General features: G+C 47.3%; 2 protein-coding genes across 2 annotated transcripts in view; both read left to right on the top strand.

Annotated features, from left to right (window-relative positions):
- Positions 1-991: 991 nt before the first annotated feature.
- Positions 992-1,453, top strand: LOC106811244. Its single transcript, XM_014814799.1, has 2 exons — positions 992-1,213; positions 1,340-1,453. The coding sequence occupies exons 1-2, from the start codon at positions 992-994 to the stop codon at positions 1,451-1,453; spliced, it is 336 nt and encodes a 111-aa protein (XP_014670285.1).
- A 1,992-nt stretch (positions 1,454-3,445) lies between these two features.
- Positions 3,446-4,232, top strand: part of LOC106811243 (tropomyosin-like) — a 1,496-nt gene continuing 709 nt past the window's right edge. The window contains exon 1 of the mRNA XM_014814798.1: positions 3,446-3,499. Coding sequence (XP_014670284.1) covers positions 3,446-3,499 — 54 coding nt within the window. The remainder of the gene's footprint in view (positions 3,500-4,232) is intronic.

The raw sequence follows: 4,232 nt of genomic DNA, 5'->3' as shown, positions 1-4,232 counted from the left end.
GTGCTTACACTCACGTTACTACAGACTACAGAAGCTCACGCTGACAATCGCAGGTTTTTCTCAACAATTTGCATTTGCCCAGCGAACCGAGCTTTTGCATACTTTGTACACCAGGGGTCGCCACCGCGAGGACGACGCTCGTTAGACAGTCTACGGTATAGCGAAGTGATCTGTTATTCGAACGTATTTGTGATGTATAGGCACTGGTGTTTAAATCGCACGTAGTGATTATTAGTTCGCGTGTTACGGTGGCGTGATGGTCTTACGCGTCGAATTGCGCGCGATGATGACTCGAGTCTGGCTCGGAGCGAATGTGCTGCTGTTGCTGTATAATTGGTTAATGTGTTAACTGCTTGTTTAGCACGCGTTACCGAATAAATACTTCTCACTTCTCACTTCGTGGCTAGTATACCCCCCCCCCTCCGTATCTCTCACTGGACGACCGGAACCCCCCTTTTTCACGGTGCTCAGGTGTTTGGCTGCCTCTGCCTTGTCCAGTGCTCTCGATCCTTGTAATCGAATCGTAAAGGACGGGGAGTAACGGCCCTGTCAGGGTGCGCGGCGACAACGGCAACCGGACTTATACCACGGCTAATGGTAGTAGTCAAGTAGCCGGTTAGGTGGAGGAATAGCAAATCCGTTACAGTGGTGCCGTAACCCGAGATTGCGATGTGATGGCGAGACGACGAACGACACGCCAGACAGTCGGAGCCGAGTTGGAGATGCAAGGCGTTGGATGGGACCAAACAGACACCATTTGTTCGCGCATTAGTAAAAGGAGGAGAGAAGAAGATATGGCGTATTAGAGATAGAACACGAGGAGCAAAAACGAAAGTTGGCAGCCGGTCGTGAGCTGCTAGCGAAGTTTCAGAGGACAGTGTTTGAGATGGAAGACGAGGAGAGAAAATGAAAGTTGGCAGCCGGTCGTGAGCTGCTGGTGAAATTTCAAAAGACAAAGAAAGAAGGCAAGAAGCGTAAGGTTGTGACAATCATGCGTGATGCGGAGGCAGTTTCGGATGCAGAGAGCATCACGTCCACCACCTCCGCTACCTCACGCCTGTATTATGAGAGCGATCAATCCTTGTCAAGTGCAGACGAATCGGCTGATGAGGTGGTTCCACACGGTGGCGGCGACCGTCGGAAGCCGACGCTGCGCGACATGCAGGAGGTTCTCGAGGAGCACTGTCTTCTAGAGGAAGTGCTGAGCGAAAAGGAAGTCTCCCTGAGCAGCTTCCAAGAGTAGCTGCACGAAAAAGAAGCTACTGTTTCCAGCCTAAAGGAGGAGCTACTTGGGAAGGAAGCTTCTATAACCAGCTTCGAAGAGGTGCTGCATGAGAAGGAAGCCTCGCTGTCCGGCCTGCAAAAGGAGCTGAGTGAGAAGGAAGCCTCGCTGTCCGGCCTGCAGAAGAAGCTGAGTGAGAAGGAAGTGTGCGCGAGCGAGCAGAGCATGTAGGATGTTATATAAAGTATATATGGAGCCACGCCCTGTCCCCAACACCTCGCGAGCCCCAATATTGACTACGATGAAGGCATTTCAGTGAGGCATTCCACGAAGATCACTAACTCCAGACGTTCCTTGTGATTTATCCTTCTTGATCTTCCTCAAGTAATAGACGAGCCAAGCATCGAAAATTTCGTAAATACTGAGAACGCTTGCCCCAGCAAGTAAGCCCATCGCTCCACCCAGGTCACCTGCAATGATACACGATACCTGACAGTAACTGTACTAGAACGCAGGCGCACACGTAGCAGAGATCAGTAAGCGTAGATAATGGTTTCTATAGTAAGTAATCTAGTAAGTAGCAGTAAGCAATTATTGAGCAGATTTCTTTCATTTGATTATATATTTATAATTGATTATGATTATATTTGATTTCTTACATTTGATATTGCTTTCAATGCTCACGTCTTTTGATGAGCGTAGGCAACGATTTTGTTGGAATGCAATCATTGTTTTGTGTAAGATTTTACTACCAGCTAGTCGCAACACTTGTAGAACGATGTTGTAGAGATCTAAGATCAGGTCACTTACTGAAAAATTCTTTATAACTGTACGCGAAGTTGAGGTTGGCGACATTGATGAACATTGTCTCGTAGAAGATCCTTATCCCCAGTGCATTTTTCCTGAGCGAGAAAAATTGAATAGTTGATTCTGTGGCCAATGCACGCGCACGCACGCATGCACGCACACACGAACACATATGCACGCACACGCGCACGCACACAAGCGCGCGCACGCACACACAGACATACCCGCACACACTCCCATACACACGTGCACGTCCGCAGACCCATACATACAGACATACCCGCACGCACGCCCACACACCTGCACGCGCGCCCACACACGCGCACGCACGTGCACAAGCGGAGTAACAATATTATTTTTGTTCGGTCAATATATTCAGAAGCGGAATTTTATAATTCATCTATCACTGTGTTCTTTCGTATATCTCAACTCCGTTAACGCTATTGAGCTAATATGTTCATTATTATTATTATTAATATTATCATCATGATTATTATAATGTTGTTGTTATTATTATTATTTATTATCTATTACTTGCGCATTGCTTTGTACTCTCAGCGACTTGTCAACAGAATTACAGAAACGCTTATAAGTGCTTCTCATCTCTTCTTTCTACGCCAGAATTAACAATTTTACGCCTGTAAATACCTCTAATCGAAACGAAACAAACAAACAAACCAGGACGTCATCGAAATGACCTGACGTACCGCAAGGCAGTCGTGACATCTTCCTGTAGGAGGCGCGAATCGTTGAAGTATTCCGCTCCAAATTCGAGCAGATGTGGTGCCGGGTAGTACGCATGCGATATACTCTCTATAAAGTCGGTCTCGTTACAACCGGCAACGCAGCTAGGGCTGCAATTCGAGTAGAGGTTGATATTCCAAAATCGAGCTGGCAGAAAACGTACAAATAATATAAGAACATGGTATATACGAGAATACAATGGTACCCGCGCTTTATCGGACCTCGAGTGAACGGACACCTCACTTAATGATACCTCACTGATTCATGTACATGTAAGAAAATTGACGTCTGCCGGGCACCCGGTGGCGGGTGTGGTCAGCGGGGTCATTTAAAAAGCACCCCCAAAATTGAGCTAGATTAGCTGGAACCATTTGGAAAATGTTCGCCATGGTCCCAGGTATCATGAATGGACACTGAGATAATTTTTCAGTGGTGGGGTGTATCCGCCAGACTTACAAAACCGGTACCTCGGTACAAAATTGAGCTAGATTAGCTGGAAAGAAAACCTTCTGGGACCCATTGGAAAATGTTCGGTATAATCCCATGTATCGTGAATGGCCGCTGCCAGAACTTTTCACTGGTGGGGTGTGTCCACCAGACGCCCCCAAATTTACCACCCTTAAAATTGAGCTAGATTAGCTGGAATGAAAACCTTCTGGAATCCATTGGGAAATGTTCGGCATAGTCCCAGGTATCATGAATGGCCAGTTCCAGAACATTTTAGTGGTGGGTGTAACCGCCAGATGCCCCAAATGCCCCACCCCTAAAATTGAGCTAGATTAGTTGGAAAGGAAACCTTCTGGAACCCATTGGACCATGTTCGGCATAGTCCCAAGTATCATGAATGGCCGCTGCCATAATTTTTCACTGGTGGGGTGTGCCCACCAGACGCCCCCAAATATTCCCCCACCAGGGCCCCCATTGTTTAGCTAGATTAGTTGGAGAGGAAACCACTGACCCATCGGCCAGCTTTGCTTGTCTACTTTTTCTTACCGATTTTACCAAACACACGTGCTGTCAGCCTGCCCGGCTCCAGTTTGAACGTATAAGAACGGCCGAAGAATATTATCTTGGCAGTCAACGGCGACCGACGTCGGAGCGCCATTTTCCTGTACATTAGCATAGCTGCGATTCGTGTCGCGATGCTGCGAGCAAAGTGAAGTATATGTATATCCGATTTCAGTATGCACACGTACCGTCGGCCCGCCCGCATAGTTTGAACCCATGAGAACGACCGGAGAAAATGTTCTTGGCCTACGACCGGCGCGCACGAGAGAGATAGAGAAAAAGGAAGGGACCAGCGTGCGCGCGTGAGAGAGAGGGAGAGAGTGAGGGAGAGATATTCAGAGAGAGAGAGAGAGGGGGGAGAGAGAGAAAGTGGGTAGAGAGAGTAAGCGGGATAAATGCTCAACTGTCAATACAATATATATATATATATATATATATATATATATATATA

The sequence above is a fragment of the Priapulus caudatus genome, unplaced genomic scaffold (assembly GCF_000485595.1).
Source record: "Priapulus caudatus unplaced genomic scaffold, Priapulus_caudatus-5.0.1 Scaffold519, whole genome shotgun sequence".
Lineage (NCBI taxonomy): Eukaryota > Metazoa > Priapulida > Priapulimorpha > Priapulimorphida > Priapulidae > Priapulus > Priapulus caudatus.
Note: the sequence above shows the minus strand (reverse complement) of the source record. Positions and strands in the feature narration are given on the sequence as shown.